We start from the raw sequence: 18975 nt of genomic DNA, 5'->3' as shown, positions 1-18975 counted from the left end.
TCTGCCATTAGCCATCCCGTTCCTCAGTCTCCTTTTTTTGTACAATGAGAGGTTTAGATGAGTAATCTCTGAAGACCTGGTCAGCTCTAAGGGTCTATGGTTGGTGTTATGAAGCACCGTCTCTTTAAGAAAAAACTAACATTTATTGAGCACTTAATGCATGGCAGGCACTGTCCTAAGTACTTCACGTGAATTTCCCCACAACCTTACACAAAACAGGGTATTACCCTTGTTTTACAGATGGGCAAACTGAGGCATAGAGAGGTGAAGTAACAGGTGCTATGCAGTAAGTAGGTGGAGGAGCTATGATGGAAATCCGGCCCCTCTGACACAAAGCCAGGGCTAAGGCAAGATCAGTGGGGCAGGGCCATGCCAGTACAGGGTCAGAACCAGTCTTCATTTAAAATTTGGATATTTTGTTCATTATGGACTTTTCGCATTAATTTTGATTTAAAAAAAATACTGTATTAAAACATTACCTATCTCAATTATTGGGTCTATTATGCTAAAATATTATTTGCCTTGATTACAGAGTCATTGGTGCTTAGATTTTGTGCTCTCACTTGCCCCTCCTAGACAGGATCTGGCCCACACTCTACTGTCTGAGGCACCATCTGAGACAGTACAGAGCAGAAAGGAAGGAAGTGGCCTGTGGTCACTCAACTGCCTGGGTTTGAGGTCATGGTTTTACCACTTGTTTGCATAACTCAGGTCCTTACTTGATCTATTTGTATCTCATTTCCCCTACCAGTGAAATGGGGCTAGTAATTGTACCCACATTCGAGATCAGATGAGATCATTCAACTAGTTAATCGTGTGATGTGCCCAGACTGTGCCTGCCTTGAAATAAATGCCCAATCAGCTTAGTCATCTTACTAATTATATAAGGACGTAGTATATGTATTTACTAATTTATATTTACTTTATTGATTTTGCTATTTTTTCTGGGGCTAGTCTGGCACAGGCTTGGTTCTGGATGAGGACGAGGGATGTAGGAGCAGGAAAGATAGCACTTCTGCCTGAAGAATCTCGGGGAATGTACAGATTGGTGGTTATGGGGGAGGAGTTGGATGCTGGGCTCATGCAGCCTGGAATCCTATCTGAGGCATTTTCTCCCCAACAGGTCGTCCATGAAATCCGAAACTACCCATACCCTCAGCTTCACTTCCTTGCTCTCCAGGGACTGAACCCCAGCAGACACACCTCTGCAGTGAGGGAGAGCTACGAGGTACGCCTTGCCCCTCTGTCCAGCTCCAGCTGGTGGAAACACAGTTATTGTACATCGTCCCTTCTCCCTTTCTCCTGCTGGTGGGTAGGGCAGATGAGGTTGTGGGGAGCTTCAGGGTTGAGAGTAAGAGAGAGAAAAGGAGAGAGCAAGTAAAAATGTTGGGGTCTTTCAGTACCAGAGAAGTTCTTCCTGATGGCTATGTGAATGCTTCCTGCTAACCGTCTCTCAGTGTCCCTCCCCCTCATCCTGTGTGTGCATGTGTGTGTATGTGTGTGAGTATGAGTGGTTTGCATGTAGAGTGCACATGTTCACATTTTTCTCTTTGCAGGAGCTGCTGCAGCTTGAGGACAGATTGGGAAATGTGACTCGGGGAGCTGTACAGAACACCATCGAGAGATTCACCTTCCCCCACAAATACAAGAAGGTGAGTCTGCTAGCAGTTCAGCCTGTATAGTTGAGGGGTTGTGGTTTAGATGCTCTGAAGCTGTGCTACTTTCCCACAGTCTTATCCCTTGTCTCTGTCAGGTGTGACCAGGAGGGGAGATGGGAGTGCCTCTCATCACAAAAGAGGAGGGCTGGGTGTGAGTGTACACATGGGCTGGTGAGTGGGTAGTGTTCGGTAGGTGTACAGGTATGCGAATGCTCCTATCTGAAGGAGGTGGGCAAAGGGAGCATCTGCCATGAAGACTAAGATATACCTTAGAAAAGAATTCCAAGTCCAATCCTGTGTGTGGACAAATGGAGAACTAAGGCAAGGGTTTTCAATCCTCACTGAGCATCAGGATCACGTGGGGAGCTTTTAAAGCCATATGCTCAGGGCTCCACCCTAGGCCTATAGAGGTAGACTCTCCAGGGTTGTTGCTCAGTAAGGTGGAGTAGGCTTAGAACCCAGGAATCTGATTTTTAAAACATTTTAAGATTCAAATAAATAAAAAATTTGCAAGTGACCAAGATGTCCTTGAATAAGTGAGTAGCTAAACAAACAGTGTTACATCCATACAATGGAATATTATTCCAATATTTTCTTAAATAGGCTATTAAGCCATGGAAAGACATGAGGGAACCTTAAATGCATGTTACCTAAGAAAAGAAGTCAACCTGAGAAGGCTGCATACTGTATGATTCCAACTATATAGCATTCTGGAAAAGGTAAAACTAGATAGTTAAAAGATCCCTTGTTGCCAGGGGCTTTGGGGGAGGTATAGATGAGTGAATGGGGAGATCACAGGGTATTTTTAGTGGAACTGTTGAATGCCACTGTAATGGTGGACACATGACATTGTACATTTGTCAAAACCTATAGGACACTACAACACAAGGAATGAACCCTAATGTAAACTAAAGTTCTTCAGTTAATAACAGTATATCACTATTGGTCATCAATTGTAACAAATGGATCTCACTAACCCAAGATGTTAATAACAGGTCAAACTGTGTGTGTGTGTGTGTGTGTGTGTGTGTGTGTTGAGAGGGAGGAGGGATATGAGAATGGGCTGTATTTTCTGCTCAGTTATAATGTAAACTAAAATTGCTCTGCAAAATAAATTCTGCTATGAACACATTTTTTTTTTAAATTTAAGAATTAAAAGCTTGACAAGTGCTGAGAAACTTGGAGTGAGAAATGCTCAAGCCAGAGCCCATCTTCACTGCCTCATGAGGCAATGGGGCACAATGGTTGTGATCACTAGGTGTTGGAGTCAGGGCCAGTTTTTAATTTCAGTCTTACTACTGTCTTTGTTTGGGCTGCCATAACAAAATACCATTAGCTGGGTGGATTAAACTGCAGACATTTATTTCTCACAGTTCTCAAGGCTGAGAAGTCCAAGATCAGGGCACTGGCAGATTTAGTTCTTGGTGAGAGCTCTCTTTCTGATTTACAGAGGGCTCCATTCTTGCCGTGTCTTCACATGGCAGAGAGAGGAAGCTCTGGTGTCTTTTCCTCTTTTTACAGGGGCACTCATCATATGGGCTCTGACCTCATCCAAATCTAATTAGCTACCAGAGGCCCCATCTCCTGATACCATCACATTGGGGGTTAGGGCATTAACATATGAATTTGGGAGTGGGAAGCACAGACATTCAGTCTATAACCACCACTAATAGCATTGTAGCTCTGGACAATTTACTTGGCTTTTCTGAACCCTCCCCTGCCCTTTTTAATGAAAAATAGGAATGATGTGTTAGTAGCAACCATAAGGGGTGCTCCAGGGATTCAGAGGGACAATGCATATACAGTTTAGCACAGTGCCTCGTATCTGGTGAGTAGTCAGGAATGGTGAACCGCTCTCACCTTGAAATAGGGCTCACTTATTTTACAATAGTGATGATAAAAGAATAAAAAATCTAAAAGAAATATAGTCACATAGACAAATACAAAAAATAAGAATTAGGCAAAGATATGAAAACAACAGACAAAATGAAAACCAATAACAATGACGTGAAAGGAAATGTGAAGGACAAAAAGGTACAGGTGGAAGAGGTTAAAATAAATATGAAATAAATGCTGAGAAGAGTCACTGTTAAAATAAAAGTTACATAGATAATGAGAAAACAAAACCCAGAAGACCTAAAAGATTAAAAATACAAAAGAGGAAATAGTATAATATTTGAAAAGATACAATAATTGGGGCACCTGGGTGGCTCAGTGGTTGAGCGTCTGCCTTCGGCTCCTGTTATAATCCCGGGGTCCCAGGATCAAGTCTCACATCAGGTTCCCCGCAGGGAGCCTGCTTCTCCCTCTGCCTATATCTCTGCCTCTCTCTGTCTCTCATGAATAAATGAATAAAAATCTTTAAAAAAAAGAAAAAAGAAATTAAAAAAAAGAAAAGAGACAATTATTAAAGAAATGTAGATGAGACGCACCTGGGTGGCACAGTTGGTTAAGCATCTGACTCTTGGTTTTGGCTCAGGTTGTGACCTCAGGGTCTTAAGATGGAGCCCTGAGTTGGGCTCTCTGCTTAGCATGGTGTCTGCTTAAGACTCTCTCCCTCTGCCCCTCCCCCCTGCACTCACTGTCTCTCTCAAATAAATAAATCTTAAAAAAAAAGAAATACAGAGTAGTCATAGTGAAACAAGGTAAGACTATTCAGTTGAAATCATTAACTATAAAAGGGAAGTAATGAATAATGGTGGGAAAAAACAATAGAATATAGGCAAATAGTGAATCTTATTAGTATCTTTTATAGAACATCCCTTTTCTTGAAGGACCAATTGAAGAAAGGCCACTCCTCCCAGAAACACAGCTGGGCTGTTAGATGTTCATGACTCCATTTATACTCAAAAGCCATGATGATTATATGAGGCTATGGATGTAATTCTGATTTTCTGGTTTCTAGACAAGGGAACACTTACTGCGGTGGAGATCAGATCACATGGTTTGCAACTGGAGTGTATAGGGCTCACGGAAGCTGAGAGCAGAGTATCAATTTTCTTCTATGTTCCAGTGAGGCTACAGTTCTCTAGAGATCACATCAGACTAAGGAACCCCAGAGCTCAGTGCCAGGGACTGAAGTGGGGGAACCTAGCATCTAGGCCTGGCCCCAAGGTCATAGTCATTCTGTGGGTGTTTTTTGTTTTTTTTTTGTTTTTTTTTGTTTTTAAATCTTGTGACTCTTTAGATTTTTCTCTTGGCAAAATGACCTCAAGTCTGCTTCTCTCTGGAGTGGGGACTGAAGGGCTAGTTTTCTGCCCATGGATATTATCAGGTTTTTTTTACTGTACAGCATGGAGATGGGAACAAGAAAGATGGGCTGATCTCATTCACTGATTAGATTCCTTCCTCCCTAGAATATTTTTTAAGCACAGATAATGTACCTTCTGCGTGTCCAAGTGTGGAACAGTACCCAAGGAAGGGTGAGCCATGGTCCACAGCGTCTAAGAACTTGGAACTTTCTAAATAGCAGTTAACTATTTTCAAATAATTAGCATAGGATTTAAAACAGTTCAACTAAAGTCAACAAGTATAAACAGAGGCTACATGATGTCCAAACTCATGTTGGAGCCAGTGCCTATCTTAAAGGACTTTGCTGGATAAGAAGAGATCTAACAATATATAAAATTACAGTATGATACAAATTATAGGAGTTGAGGAATTTTTCCTTCATCTAGTAATGAATGAATACATGAGTAGACCTTAGTTGAATAAAAGAGAGAAAGGAAGGAGGGAAGGAAGAAAGAAAGGATGGACGAATGGAAGGGTAGACAGGTAGATGGATAGAAGGTTGGGTGGTTGGAGGCAGAGTGGGTAAATGGATGAGTGGGTGAGTGGATGGATAGGTGGTTGGGTGGATGTATATGGATGGATGGATGGATGGATGCAATGGTAGATGGGTGGATGGGTGAGATATTGGGTGGATGGAGGGTGAGTGAGTGAGTGGATAGGTGGGTGGATGAGTAAATGGGTAAGTGGATGGATGGATGAAACATGCTGGACCTGAATGTGGAGGGAGAAGCCTGGAGGCAGGGATCTAGGTTGGAAAGGATGTAAGGAGGAATGGACAGTATGAGAGAAATCAGAAGAGGAAGCCATTTATGCACAAGCCATAGTTTTGCTATGGCTCGATTCATTAAGCACCTGGTTCCTTTCCGAACTTTATGTCGTATGTCTGCCAGGATACCACAGCTGTATCCTGAGGCAAGGAGGAAGAGTTGAGGAAGAAGCTGGGAGAAGGATCTGGGGTGACCACCCAAGTCTGGGGATTCCTTAAGAACTTAGAAGGATACTGCCTCACAGATAAGGGAGGGGGAGTCTATGGTTGAAAGACAGCAGTCACCAGGTGAGTGCTCCAGGTAACTAATGCTCCTCCTCTGCTTCTCATAGCGAAGACCCCAGGATGGCAAGGGCAAGAAGGAAGAGGGGGAGGAGTCGGACACAGATGAGAAATGCACAATTTGTCTGTCTATGCTGGAAGACGGAGAGGATGTGAGGTAGGAGACCAACCTCTGGTCCCTCTCTCTCCCCCTCCACCATCCCCAGCCGCCCCTGCAGGTATTAGTGACCACTCACATGCTGTATGTCAGGGGTACGGTGCTTGTTCTCTTGTGTGTGTATGTGCTAAGTGTGCCATCGTGTGCTATGTGGTGGTTCTAGGAAGGTGGGGGGTGGAATGTTCTAGATGTGCGATGCTTATTGGTTTGGACTAGTGGACACAAAGCATAAGAGAACACAGTGCTATTTGGCCTGGGTGGATGTAAGACAAAGTCATGGCTTTGTTTCAGGCTGGTCTGAAGGGGTTTCATGGAGGAGGAGGGCCGTGGGGTGCTCCTTCCTGTTGTGACTTCCCATCCCAGCCACAGCCTCACACTCTGGGGCAGGGCCCCCAAACTCCTCTTTGACCTGCCACCCAGGGGTGCCATGGTAGGTCCCCCCACCTGCCATAGCCTGTATGGCCTCACCCCTGGCCCTGCCCCAGACCCCTCCCTTCCTACCAGTCCCCTGACCTTCCCTTCTCTTCCAGGCGCCTCCCCTGTATGCATCTCTTCCACCAACTGTGTGTGGACCAGTGGCTCGCCATGAGCAAGAAATGTCCCATCTGCCGAGTGGACATTGAGACACAACTGGGAGCCGACAGCTGAGGGAGGAATTAGCCAGTGGACGCCCCATCTTCCTTCACCAGGTCCCCCCACGGCCATAGCCCTTGCAGCCAAACTTTGCCTTCTGAGCCATTTGATGTAGAGGAAAAGCCTGCAAGCACATTTTGTGGAAAGAGGAGTTGGCGGTATCAGCGTCTGAGGGAAAGGAGGGGTGGGGGGAGGCCCCCCCACTAGCCAGAATGGTGACTGCCCCATCCACCTCGCTGTGCGGGAGGGAGCGGGAGGGAGCTGGCCGTGCCCGGAGCAGGGGTGGGAAGGGGGGCCCACGCTGCTGAGAATCTGGATGTGACCTGGAAGGCCCTAGCTGATAGACAGGCCCCTCAATCCTGTCCTTTGAAGGATTGTATATATACCTCTCGACCACGTAGAAACCATGTAGGGGTCTCTAGCTATTTCTGTGGATGGCAGCCGGAGCATGTTAGCTTAAGAAAAATGTTGTGTGTGGTGCTCTAGTCATCTTGTGGTGGACATGTCGCTATTACGAATTCGCACCAAATATTTCTCATTGAGTTCCTTGTTTTGGTGCCTGACTGAACCAGCCAACGACAGCCCAAATCTTCCCGTCTTTACGAGAAACAAGGAAAAAGGAATCCAAGGTGAAAAAAAAAAAAAAAAAAAGCCAAATCCTGTTTCTGGTGAAAAAAGGATGATTTTTTTTTTCACCCAGGTTGGGAGGTGGGGGCGGGGGTGGTTCTTGTTTTGTTTTTGGTTTTGTTTTTTCCTTTGCTTTTGTTTTTCTCATGTTTACAGCGCGTGGAGTGTGGAAGGGGGAGCATCTGGGGAAGGGGAGGACCGGGAAAGGAGCAGATGGGGGGTAGGCTTAGATGGGCCCCTGAGGGGGTTCAGCCAGGGTGAGGAAAGCCGAGTTTGAGTAGGAGCAAGGGAGAGTCTGTCTCGAAGGAGGGCTCCCCAGTTCTGGGACCCATCTCCCTAGTTCCAGCCATGTCCCCCGGTTTCACATGGGATTTGGGAGAGGCCAGCCTTCAGCTCGAGTTGCTCACCCATTTTCCTCAGAGCCAGGGTGTCCCTGCTCATGCCACCTCTTCCTTTCACCTGTGCGTATGCCCCATCACAAAGAGGCAATTTGGTCACTGCCTCCCTATGCAAAAAATTAACTGGATGATGAAGATATGATAGTATAGGTGGTAGACACTCGGTCCCGGCTAAAGTGCTCTTGGCTAGCACTCAGGGGGTGAGGTCAAACACCATGGACCTGAAGGAGGGCCCGCAGCTCCCTTTGGGATGTCTCCAATCCTGATGGAGTCCCCCAAAGATGGCCCCGTGTCCTGAGACCGTGTTGGCTGGGTTTGGGAAGGCCCTGTGTCCCTAGTCTCTGGCTCTTTCTCTGACTCTTTGATAACCTTGGGCAAGTCCCTTTTTCCTCTCTGTGCCTCATTTTCCTTCTCCTTAGAGGGGAGACCAACGACAGTGCACCCCCAGTCCCCCTTCTTCTACCTCACCCAGATGTTGTGAGGATTGACACTATCCACCCAACAAATTCATGCTCCCTCCTGGGAACCACCTTTGGGGTTTAGGGATGGGGGTGGTGGGAAAGAGGGACCTGGGAGTTCCAAGTGACAGCACACAATGTGTCTTTCCGCACCACCCCCACAATTTTTGTGAACCTCAAAGGGAGCAGGGAGATGGGAGGACAGAAGAATGGAGATGGGAAAAATCCATGAAATTCCAACCCCAACCCCGTAGTCCTCACCCACAGGTGGAACACTCCAGCCCACTGGAATTCCGCTCCTTTCCTTTGCCCCTCCCTGCTCCCTTATTTGCACTGCCCTCAAAGCCTCCCTTTGCCCACCCCTCCCATCCCCGCCCCAGTCTCAATGCCCTCACATCAGTAAGAGAAGACTAAGGAGGACAAGATATTCCACCCATACATGAGGAAATCCTGTAAGGTCAAGGAAATCTAAGTCTGCATTGCGGCTACAAAGGGTACATCCAGTATCAATGGGTAAAAATGCCCGAGAAGTAGATTTTGGATTGAGGTAGAACCTTCTAGCACAACCAGAGCTGTCAGGTGGAGGCATGGCTCTTCTGGACACCTGCAGGCACAGAATGGGGGATGTGGCTGGCTTCTGATGGGAGGGTTACTCGAGGATCTGACGCAGCCTGAGGCCTCTCCCAGCACCAATACTCTGGTGTTCTAGAAAATCTTTCCTGAGTGCCTGTTTAGTGCTGGGAGAGAGGACAATACCCTGCCTTGAGGAGCTTAGGCTTTTTAGCCGAGGAGCCAAGATGCATAAAATAGCACAAAAATGATGACGAGCTGACACGGGGTTAACAGCAATGCGCGTTACCCAGTCCAGTTCGGTGGTTCCAGCCTGCGGACTGTCTCCAGGGCTAAAGGCCGGAGACCCCACAGGTATAGAAAGTGCTTCCGAGTCAGGATTTTGGGGAGAGCTATTGACTAGCAGCCACGGGAAGTTGGAAATTGTCCCCAGCCTGCTGTACCCTGGAGGCAGCCAGGGTGGCTTGGGAAGGTCGGGAAGGTCGCTCCCATCTGGGACTGGGGCTCTCGTGCTCTCTGAGGCTGGTTCAGAAGGCTCGGGGGAGAGGGAGTCTGCGCCGAGCCAGGTGGTGCGTGAGCTGGGGTCCGGGGTCCAATGACAAGGCATGCCGCACTGCTGGGCCTCAGTTTCCCCAGCTGTGATGCAAGGCGGTTGGACTAGATGCTTGCCAAGTCTCCTTCCAGCACCCGATCCTCTGATCCTCCCTGACATCGACGCATCTTTCCAGCGGTAGGGCCGCCTGCTGAGAGCCGGGAAACTACTCCGGGGGTGACACTGGCCGGAGGCTGAGTGTGGGCTGCAGCCCCTGCCCCCCGCCTCGCTCTGGGCAGGCTCTGAGGGCCCAGGCTAACCCGAGGCGCTGACTGGGGCGGGGATCGCTGACTTTGGGGGTGCATCCTGAAGCCCCCTCCCCTCCCCACCTCTCTGGGGGCCCTCGTACCCTGCAGGTGGGTGCAGGAGGGGACGCGGACTCAGGCTCCCGCCAGCTCCAGGCCCCCAGCTGGACAGCTCTCGGGGTGAGAACACGGGAGAGGGGTCTGTGCTTCTGCTCCCCCGAAGCCCCCCTTTCCCTCATCGGGGAGCCTGGGAAGAAGAAGAAGAAGAGGCAGGCTCAGGCCTCAGCACCTTGTACCCACCACCTCCGGGAGGAGAGACCCCCCCAACCCCGGGAGTGCTCCTACTGCTCAACTCAAGGGACTCAGACCCTTTCTTGACTGAGACGCATGAGTGCCTTCTGGGGCGAGAGCCACCCCAGGATTCAAGTTGGGCCTGCCCAGCCCTGGCCACAGCGGGTCGCCAAGGACGCCAACCCATGAAACCAACGCCACAGGCCACAGGCGGCCTGCCCGGGCAGGGGTGTGGGTGGGGGGCTCCTCCACTAGCCGGGACCCCCCCCACCCGGCGCCCCCTGGGCCCTCTGGCCCTGGCCAAGAACCATGGCAGGACTCAAGCTCCTCTTCTGCAAATGTCCCCAGCCTCCCTGCAAGTATTCTCAACTCTTTACGCCTAATGAACAAGCACAGTTTTTTCAATGGTGAAAAAAAAAAAAGCACCAGATCTTTCTTTCTCTCATTTTTTCTTTTCCTGAAGAAATCCCTCAAACACTCCCCCCACCCCTCACCCGCCTGCTGGCGGGACAAACACTCCCCGCGTGGGGCTGTAGCAACGTCTGTCAGGTCCCCCTGTCGTGTTTCATCTCCTGCGCGTAGAGCAAATGCTAGAGCGATTTCAGCTGATAGAAAAACAAAAATGAAAAAAAAAAAAACACAAAAAACAAAAAACATGGCACGTTGCTAGTTTACAGGGTTTTGTGAGTTTAAATGCCTTATATTTAACAATCATAATTTATGACTAACTTGTAGATATCGTGGGTTCTTATTTAATTATTTTTATAGTTGTTTTGCATTTTTAATTATAATTTATTTATTTAGAAAGGATACTAATTTTTTTTATTACTCCTATTACCTCATTTTGGCGTTGTTTCTGGGAGTGGAATGCTTTGCATGCATTGGTACGATGACAAACCAACTATGAATACAAAAAAAAAATTTAAATAAAATTCCGCGAACTTTATTTCGTCCAAACTATCAGGGTGTGTGATTGCAAGCTGTCCTACTGTGGTGCTGGCCTCTTTGGATACATTCCATACGAAATGCAAACCTTTGATTCTGTATGCTGTGACCTAGTGAAAAAAACTCCAATATAGTGACTGTATTTAGCACATATATAAATATAATTTGCACTTGTCAGCAGACTGGGCTAATCCTTTCACTTGCTACCCTGGCCCCCTCCCCAACCCCCCCATCATTCACCTGTTTTTCTTTCTTCCCTTACCCTTCCTGCGACCTCAGCCCACGCTGTCTCCATCCTCCTAGCAAAGTCGGGGGGTGGGGTGAGGGGGGGGACACTGGGGATCACTCTTTCCACCTGGGCTCAAATCTCTCTGATTCCAGAACTAGGCCCCTCAGACATTACCAGCAGGAGCATCTGAAAGCCAAAAAGCCTGATTTATTAGGAAAAGCCCTGGACTGGGGGATCAGGAGGCTCAGGTTCTCAGCCCAGCCCTATTGCAAAGGTCCCTTTGACCTTGAATAAGTCACTTGGTCTCCCTGAGTCTCAGCCTTCTGAGCAGGGCTGAGGGGGGTGAAGGGGAGCATGTCTAGGGTCTCTCAGATCCAGAAAGATTGACACAGAAAGGGGGGGCACCACGCTGCACTGTCTCCCCTCTCAGGGCAGAAGTCAGGGGAGGAGAAAGGATGGAGGGGTGGAGAGAAGGAGAGCATCTTGCAGGACACAGGGAGGCAGGTTAGGCTGACACAGCCCAGACGTGGGACCTGTGCCCTCACAGGCTTGGTGGGCCTCTGCAGAGCGAGTTGAAATCCATGTGTTGTTAGCTGTGGGGTTGGGGCAGACAGGATATTAGCCCCACAGTGTGGTGTTTGGGATTGGCACTCCATCCTGTCCTCTCTTGGAACCTTTGGTGTTGAGCAGAGCCCTGGGACACAGATTTGGGATTGGTGGTCTGACCTCCTAGTATCCCCTCCCTCCTCTGCTAGGGGCATCTGTGGGCAGGTGGGGCTGCTGGGGGTGGGGAGTGGACAGGGCCCTCCAGTCTCCTCATTCCTGGGAAGGAGTGCTAGGGAAGGGTTTGGGAAAGCAGTGGCCTCAGAGGCTGGTAGTGCCATGATCCCGGATGCCTTTGAGCCAAACGAGAGAGAGAGAGAGAGAGAGAGAGAGAGAGAGAGAGAGAGAAGATCCATGCCTCCAGGGGAGGCCTCTGAGTCTGCTATGACCCTGGCCAGGACAGGGAGGAGCAGTCTTGGGCCCTCTGCATGTTTGCCTCTCCCTCCCGTCCCCCTTCCCTTCCTTTCCTGCTTATCCTTCCCTCTTGCCTCTTGACATCACTGCCTTTGCCTGGTGGAGAAGTCCATCCTCCACGTGAGGCTCCTGGGATGGTGCTGATGAGGGAGGAGGCGGAGGCCCAGACTCTCCATGCTGCTGGCCCGGGCTTGCAGGAAGTGGCCGGGCCTCACAGGGTCCCTAAGCCCCAGCTTTGCTCTGGTCGGACTATGGGTCCTGTTCCCTGGGCTTCCTGCCTGCTGCCGCTCAGCTTCCCTTTCTGCCTCTGCCCTGGAGTCTTGTTCTCCTGCTTTCCTTGGAGATGGCTTGTGGGGTGGCCCCCTGGGGTGCTGGACCCCCCAACACACACACTGCAGGGCCCCGGCAGACACTGCCCCCTGTCTGCCCCCTTGGCAGGGCTCCCGGACAGACATGCCTTATGCTGCTCTGCGGGGTCAGAGTGGGAAGGGGCCCTTGGCCCTGGCTGGCCTGTGCCCCCGCCCCTCCTCCCCCCACCCTTCCCTTTCCCCAGCCCCGCCCTGGCCTCGGAGGTGGCTGTCTCTCAGCTCTGGAGCCAGCCACACCAGGCCCGCTGGGGGAATTTGGTTGCCCCTGGTAAGTGAAAGGATTATCCTCAGTGTTGATTGTCCTTTTTTGTAATCCTCCTGCTGTTCTGTTCTGTTGTGCTGTGCAACATTTTGCTACATAGACTATTTTATAGCAGAAAGCTAGAAGAATATTTATTATGAATATTAAAGCAATAGTGCATCAATGAAAAGGCGGAGACATTAGGAATTGTGTAAATGCTTAGATTCACTTTTGGTGGATTTTTTGTACTTTATTTATAACTAATAAAAATGAACTGCATTGCTAACTACACCTCACTTGTGCAGGGTGCTTCTTTCCATGCCCACCCAGGGCACTGCTGGGGAAAGCCTCTCATAGACCTGTCTTTTTCTAAGAAACCAGGTGATATCATTCACCTTTTTTCCCATCCCTCTTCCTCATTGTCCCGTCACTCACCTGTTTCCCTCCCTCCCCTCCCCTCCTCCTTCCTCCCTCCTTCCCATCTCTTATCTCTCATTCTTTTTTTTTTTACCTCCTTTATCTCTCAAAAAAATCTGTTCACTGCGGTGAATCTAATGAACCTGTTTCCTAACCTTCAGCCTATGAATCCTAAAGGGGAAAGTTCTCATTTTTGAGCAATTTTCAAATATAGCCTCTCGTGTTTTGAACAAGAGAGGCTCCTCACCTTCTCTGTAAGAGAAGAGGTTTGCTTTCCAATGGTAGGCATGGATTTCTTATTCTTTTGTAAGGACCCAAACTCAGATACGCTGTGTCCTCTAACATGTGGATCTGTGAACCGAAAGTTGACTTCCTTTTTTTTTTTTATATAAATTTATTTTTTATTGGTGTTCAATTTGCCAACATGAAAGTTGACTTCCTTTCATGGCCTGAAAACAGAACCCCTATTAATAAGCCTTTTCTTTTTAAATAAGGAACTTCACTTTCTAGAGCAGTTTTGGGATTAAAGAACCCTGAGCAGAAAGTACAGAGTTCCCCACTCTCTCCGAGATCCCCCCGTTAGTAGCATCTCTCCTTAGTGGCGTTCATTTGATACAGCCATGAGCCAGTATTGAGATATTATTATAAACTCAGATCCCGAGTTTACATTAGGTTAATGAAGGTTCAAAGCCCTCAGTGCCATGCAAGCGAGATGATGCAAAGTGCTGTCTGTAGAGCCTTCCACATATTTCTGTCGGTGTCTCCTGACCCAGGAACCAGTGCTTTGAGGCTGGCCCCACCACTTACCAGGACTCGGCTGGCAGACAGCCGAGAGATGCTTCCCTTCCTTGCTCTTGCACACCCTAAATATGGGGATGGCGATCTAGGTTCCTTCCAGCTTTCGAATTCCACAGGTTTCTATTTACAGGCCCTGTGTCCCTCCAATACCTCTGCCTCGTTGGTGTCTGTTTATAACCGCAGTGGAGGTGACCCTGGGAGGACAGGCCTGGGCCAGCTGTGGGGTATGATCTGGGGGCTGGGGCTGGGGCTGGGGCTGAGGCAGGAGTTCTCTTTCTGAGGATTTCGTGCTCCCCCCAGTAAGAGGCCAATGTACACCCTTCCTAATCCTCTCCACCTCGATGCCCCTTCCCCCCGCCCTTCTGAGGCAGTGCTGGGAGGAAAGAGGTTTCTCAGAGCATCTAGGTTCACACTCTGTGCAGGCCTGCGACCCCCAGTCACTGGCAAGTTGCCCTAGGGTGTTAAGAAAGAGTCTCTGTATTAGTTGGGGTTCTCCAGAGAAACAGACCAGTAGGAAGGAGATCTATTGAGAATTCGCTCGTGTGATTGTGGGGACCGAGTCCCAGCACCTACTGCCTGTGGGCTCGAGTTCCAGCCTGAGTCCCGAGGCCTGAGGACCAGCAGAGCCGAGGGTGAGAATCCAGGCGGGGGCAGGGGAAGATCCAGGTCCAGCTCCAGCAGGTAGACAGGAAAGGGATGAAGTCTCCCTTTGCCTGGTCTTCGTTCCACTGGGGCCCTTGAGGCATCGGTTGAGCCCCACCCCATGAGGGAGGCCCCTCTACTTTCTGAGTCAAATTCTAATCTCCTTTGGAAACCCTTACAGGCACATCCCAGTGACGTTTAATCTGGGGGCCCCACGATATCCTGGTATCCTCGCCTCCCCCCAGGGTGTTGGCTGCCTCCCAGCTGGTGCCCTCTTTCTCTACCCCCTGACCTGCAGCCAGCACACACATAGCACCTGCACTGAGACCTCTCCCTTCCCGCCTCCTGCTTCTCCTCAGCGCGCCCCGTTCCCTAGGGGGAAGCCCCACCGCTCCCAGGAAGTAGGACACCAGAGAGTTTTCTGGCCCCCATGTTCTCTTTTCCTGCCCCCCTTGCCCTCAAAGGCGCTCCCTACTTGGTAGCTTTAAGCCCAGCAAATAACGCTGCTTCCCCACATTTGCCCTGCATGCGCTGAACCCCTCAGTTATCCCCACAACCAGCCAGAGCAGCTGTTCTTTCATCTGTTTTACCTTATGTATCCAGCTTCCACCCGGGGTTCCTACTGTGGCAAGCCCTGCTCTTGGGTTTCCTGTGCCATCTGTTAGCTGCGTGATGTGGGGCAAGTTACTCAAATTCTCTGTGCTTCAGTTTCTTCGTCTATAAGATGGGATCATGATAACATCTGCCGCGTACGTTTTTATGAGGATTTAATGAGCTAATATGTGTCTGGTATCTGCTATGTGCTATATAAATATTAGCTGTATGGTGGTGGTGATGATGATGATGATGATGGTTTAAAAGCAAAAAAAAAAAAAAAATCCCTGCCTTCCATAGTCTTTCTCCTTGGTCCTCTTGTTCTCCCCTCTCCTTCCTTCCTTTTCCTAGATTATTCCAGGCCCTGTCAATGTCTACTCTTCCCCTCTGGCCACCCAGCCATGGTCAGCCACCAGCAATGGCCTAGCCAGTAGGAGGGCTGGAAGTTGAGACCCCAAAACCAAGACTTCTGGAATCACCACTCTGTAACTGGCTTTCCTCGTTCCATTGGAGATTCTAGAAGAAAAGCCACATTGAGGTCTGTAGGCCAGAAGTTACAGAACTCCTCTTCCCTCCAGCTCACAGGCAATACCACCTCCCCCACCATCTGGGGGTCCCCATCCAAACTCCTCCCGTTAAATTTAGGCCTAAAAGGCTCTTCCCTCCATTACTCTCCAGGCCTATGTGCCCAAGACCTCTTTCTTTCCCATAGGCGCTCTTTACTCCCTTTGTCCAAAGCTGAGGCTCCCCCACCTGTTCCCGAGGCCCCTTCCCTTGCCCTTGAGGGCTCAGGACATTTGGGGGCCTGCTGGTGGTTGATGCCTGGTGCCATGCTCTACCAAGGGGCTGGGATAAATGGGGGTGCCCATTCAGGAGGCACACGCAGCACCAGGGCTCCTCAGGACGTGGGGCATCCCCCGTACTTCTAACCTCATCTAGTTGGACCCACATAACCAGAATTCAGAAGGCATGTAACTGAACGGGGTCGAGTTTACTTTTATCAAAATCTTGGAAGAAAAAGGTTGTTCAGCTGAAGAGCTGAGAAAATAAAATTGGAAGGTTTTTGTTTAACCTACTTAAGAGCAGAAGTGTTTTTTAGACTTTGGTGCAACAGTTTGTATGTAAATAGCTGGTGCTAACTGCAAATGAGTCTGATCTTTTCTTTGATGTGGACACCCCCCCCCCCCCGGGGGATATTTATTTGGAAGTACTTTGTTAGGAGTTACTCCTCGAAAGCAATACAATTAAGGTTCTCTCCAAATATTCTTTAATGTACACTTGTCTCCAAATCAGGAGGGGAAAGATGGAGCGGATAGGAAGCGCTGACACTTAAGGAGCCATCCTTATAAGGAAGAAGTTCCACACAGAGCGAGCAGTGGGTGCCTGGGGGATCTGGGAGGGAAGGAGCAGCTGTGGCGAGGAGAGGATGGCAGGAACGGAAGGGAGGTTCCTGGGGGGGTGTGCAGAGCCCCTTCTTTCCTTTGTTTCCTTCACCCTGAGCCCCAGTGAGGGACGGCACCCAGCACCACCTGCCTGTGGCCCCCTGCTCCACGATGACCCGGGGCTCTGCAGGCAGCAGGTGAGCTGGGTCCGGGAAGGACCTTCCCAAGAGGAAGGGCCTGCTCACCCTCCCCATGGCTGGCTGCTGGGCCTCAGCCTCGCTTATAGAGCTTTGCCTGTCTGGGGCCGGGACTGTGGGGAGGCAAAGGAAGTGCCCTGGGAGCAGCATTCCAGGGGCCTCACTTGGAGGCAAGGCCCTGCCTTTGTGGGGCCCTGAGGTTGAACCCCCCCTTACACTTTATACCCTGGGCTTCTTGCTTCACCCTAATCCCAGCCTTGCCTTCTGCCCTCCAGAGGTGGCGGAGTGGGGATGGGGGGCTCCTGTGATTGCCTACAAGAAAGGGTCAGGTCTTGAAAGGCAGAGTGTGTGTGGATGTCCCTCACTCCTTCCTTAGGGTGGAGAACAGCAGCTGGGAGAGGGCAGAGAGCCCTCCTCCCCAGCCCCCTCAGAGGCCGTGCCCCCACCTTTGCTGGTAGCTTCAGCACAAACTGGTGGAGAAAGGAGGCCTGCAGGCCCCAAGTGATAGGACTTGCTGAGGGTCCCAACACCCCTTGCGCTGCGGAGACAGGACCTGACAGGTGGTGAATTCTTCAAGCTGCCCCCCACCCCTCTTCCCTGCCCATCTCCCTCCCCACCACCACACGCCTCTCCCTCCGCTCTCCCTCCACCTCCACCTCCACAGTGTGCAGGGCATCAGACGGCCTAGTTCAAGCCCAGTTCCGACAAAGCAGAGAAGGTGGCCTGGCATGGGCCCTGTGACCCGGTGGAGGGGGTGGTGGATGACAGGAGACCTCAAGCAGACAGGACTGCCTCCACAAGGGCGCAGCAGGGAGGGTGGTGAGTGTGGCACCGCTGGAGGGTAACCTGCTGCACATGGAGCTGTAGGAAACTTGCCGGAGATGCAGCTGCCTAGGTCCCCAAGAACTTGGGGAACCAGGTCGGGCCAAAGGTGTGACCATTGTTTATAGGGTCTTCACGGCAGCAGTTTCATCAGGACTTTTTTTTTTTTTTAAGATTTTATTTATTTGAGAGAGTGAGAGAGACAGCACGAGCAGGGGGAGGGGCAGACGGAGAAGCAGACTCTCCACTGGGCAGAGAGCCTGATGCAGGGCTCAATCCCATGACCCCAGGATCATGACCTGAGCTGAAGGCAGATGCTTAACTGAGCCACCCACAAGCCCCATCATTGGGTCTTGACAAGTCCTTTGTGAGGAGAGCAGAGGATGCAGGGTAGGTAAAGGATGGGACAATGGACTAAGGTCATTGGGTGTCCTCAGAGCAGGCCTGCCCTACCCGGGTAAGAGTAGGCTGATGTTGGGCCCCTCAGCAGCATGATGGTCATGCAGGCTCTCCCTGGACCAGCTTCGGCTGAGTCAGCAGGACAACGGCAGCCACATTTCACAGGGATGGCTCACTGTGCTTGCCAGAGGGCATGGTGGAAACTGTTTTCAACTTGGAGATGACTGTCCTTCTCCAGGTTCAGACATGATGGAGAGGCTGAGGAGGAGGTCATGACTTTGGGGACAGGACACTCAGAAATTGCTGTTGGTGGCTTGGGACAACCCCCTTCCTTCTGGCTGTTGTCTTACTCAGTGCTAGTGATTGGGACTTCACAGTGTTGCCTGGGGATGCCCGGGTGGCTCAGTGCATGAAGCGTCTGCCTTCAGCTCAGGTCATGATCCTGAGTTTCTGGGATTGAGTTTCACATCAGGCTCCCTGCCCAGCGGGGAGTCTGCTTCTCCCTCTCCCTCTGCTCCTCCCCCTGCTTGTGAGCTCTCTCTCTCTCTCTCTCTCTCAATCATTCTCTCTCTCTCTCAAAAAAAAAAAAAAAAATATATATATATATATATATAAACTCCGAAACAAACAAACAAACAAACAAAAAACAGGGCTGCCTGAAAAGAGGACATCCACCTCATTTGAAGGCGTAGAGTCCTATTCCATCCATAGAAATCGTAGGCATGAGGGCTGGGCTGGCTGGCTGCTGGTGGCAGCGATGAGAGGCCCGAATGCCCAGTTTGTCAGACCAGAGGTTGCTGGAGGGTCTCCCTTGTAGGTGTCTTAGGTCCTAAAAAGGAGACAGTGGAGGACCGAAGAGACTAAGAACCCCACAGGCATCCCTCCTTTCCTCCCTTCCCCAAAGACCAGAACCGGGGCCAGCAAGAAGAGGAGCAGGAGTGACAGTGCAGCGTGGG

At 50.2% G+C, this 18975-nt stretch overlaps 1 protein-coding gene across 2 annotated transcripts in view; it reads left to right on the top strand.

Moving 5' to 3' along the window:
- Window positions 1–12087, top strand: part of RNF165 (ring finger protein 165) — a 104267-nt gene extending 92180 nt beyond the window's left edge. For both annotated transcript variants that reach the window (XM_038543365.1, XM_038543366.1), the window contains 4 exons: window positions 1124–1228; window positions 1557–1652; window positions 6048–6154; window positions 6685–12087. In XM_038543365.1, coding sequence (XP_038399293.1) covers window positions 1124–1228; window positions 1557–1652; window positions 6048–6154; window positions 6685–6802 — 426 coding nt within the window. In that variant the 3' untranslated portion in view covers window positions 6803–12087. The remainder of the gene's footprint in view (window positions 1–1123; window positions 1229–1556; window positions 1653–6047; window positions 6155–6684) is intronic.
- The last annotated feature ends 6888 nt before the right edge of the window (window positions 12088–18975 follow it).

The sequence above is a fragment of the Canis lupus genome, chromosome 7 (genome assembly GCF_011100685.1).
Source record: "Canis lupus familiaris isolate Mischka breed German Shepherd chromosome 7, alternate assembly UU_Cfam_GSD_1.0, whole genome shotgun sequence".
NCBI classification, from domain to species: domain Eukaryota; kingdom Metazoa; phylum Chordata; class Mammalia; order Carnivora; family Canidae; genus Canis; species Canis lupus.
The sequence above is the reverse complement of the archived record's forward strand: the minus strand, read 5'-3'. Positions and strand labels throughout refer to the sequence as shown.